Genomic DNA, 1,680 nt, shown 5'->3' with positions numbered 1-1,680 from the left:
TAACGAAAACTTCTGAAGACATTATTGACAGCAGTTATTTTGTCTCTATTTTTTATTTTCTTTTATTTTCTGATACATTGTTTCTTTTATATTTTATTAGACTATTGCTTATGTTTCATTTAATCTTATATTTATAATTTACCTTTATGCAAACAAATATACAATTTAATTTTAAAGTCCATCGCATATAAATTTATATTGACATACTAAAATTTTTAGCTATAACCCGTACTTTCTTACATATATTTTTCTTACTATGACTTTAATTTTTATTATGTCTACATATTAAAAGTTATAATACTTTTAAATCTACTCGCCGCGCGGGTTCTCACCTAGTTAACCATTAAAATCATAAACTAAATATAAGATAAACCTAATTTATGATATTGTCAGTAGAATTCGTACATATCTATTGTTAATTTATTTATTTAATTAATAAGCTCAAATACCATGATAAAAATATATACTTAAATAATATTTTAAATAATAGTATATATAGATTGGTAGAATTCTTCAATATCTGTTTATTAACTAATTATCTTAAATATTATGATAAATAAATATGGGGCTCCAATAAATATTTATTAAAATAATTTTTTAACGATATAAATTAATCTGACTAATGATTTATCATAAAATTATGGAGAAGATGGAAAATAAGCGAAATCACTTCTAAAATAATAGCATAGATCTCCAACTAAGTTTGGGTTGTGTAAAAACTCATAATTAAAGTTTTACTAGTATTTGTTTTACTGATAATGTAGACAAAATATTTAATCCATTAAATAAATCAATATGGGGGTTTCCAATTAAAATTTTAAATAAGAAGTTTCTATTCGAATCAAACTTAGTTAAGAGGTTTTAGCGTTGCATATCCAACATAGAGTTATACAACTAACACAGCTTTGTTGGTAAGTTTAGATAGCCTTTTGAGTACATCACTTCTATATCTATATTGTGCATATTATTTTCTTGGTCAGAACAATATTGTGCATATAAGTGGGGCTTAGACCATGTTTTCAATTGTTACAAGTTACAACTCACCATTAAACTTGATTCCAGCCAGACAAAAAGCTGGTATTGGATAATAAAGTGCGCCGAATTAGTTAGGTAGGCCTAATAAGAAAGGTCCACTACGACGTCGTTTGTGATGTAACAATAAAGCAAAATCTCGTTGAAGAGAGAGTAGTAGAGTACAGAAAAACGCCTCCAGGGTTGTCCTTCTGAAACACAGCGATGGCGGCGAGAAATGCTCTGCTTCGATACCTTAGAGTCAACGTCAATCCATCGCCTGCATGTTGACATGAAGAATTAAACAAAGGGAGATGTCGGCAAGATTAAATAAAGAAGTAGTGGAGGAAGTGGGAGGAGCGACCATATCACTTACCAAATGGGAAGGAGCGGCCAGTCCACTGCTAGTTGTTTATTCTTCCACCACTGAGTGCTTATTGCTTTTGTTTTCTTTAAATACACCATGTATGTTACACAATTAAAGAGATCATTCAATACAAACATTTCTTTCATTCTCTCAATCTCGCAAATCCTCTCATTCTCTTAATTTCGCAAATTTCTCTTCTCTCTCAAATACTTACGGTTACTTCACTCCTTTTTTTTTTCTTTGTTCTTGTGCTTCATCACGGTTAAAACTCTTAGAAGCTCTCATAATCCCACAAATTATCA

The 1,680-nt window shown here is 29.6% G+C and overlaps 1 protein-coding gene across 1 annotated transcript in view; it reads left to right on the top strand.

The window, feature by feature from the left end:
- The first annotated feature begins 1,177 nt into the window (after nucleotides 1-1,177).
- LOC106298855 (acyl carrier protein 2, mitochondrial-like) overlaps nucleotides 1,178-1,680 on the top strand; it is a 5,098-nt gene continuing 4,595 nt past the window's right edge. The window contains exon 1 of the mRNA XM_013734988.1: nucleotides 1,178-1,291. Within this exon, the coding sequence (XP_013590442.1) occupies nucleotides 1,237-1,291 (55 nt within the window). The 5' untranslated portion in view covers nucleotides 1,178-1,236. The remainder of the gene's footprint in view (nucleotides 1,292-1,680) is intronic.

This window comes from Brassica oleracea, chromosome C6, assembly GCF_000695525.1.
Source record: "Brassica oleracea var. oleracea cultivar TO1000 chromosome C6, BOL, whole genome shotgun sequence".
NCBI classification, from domain to species: domain Eukaryota; kingdom Viridiplantae; phylum Streptophyta; class Magnoliopsida; order Brassicales; family Brassicaceae; genus Brassica; species Brassica oleracea.
This window is presented reverse-complemented; position numbering and strand designations above follow the sequence as displayed.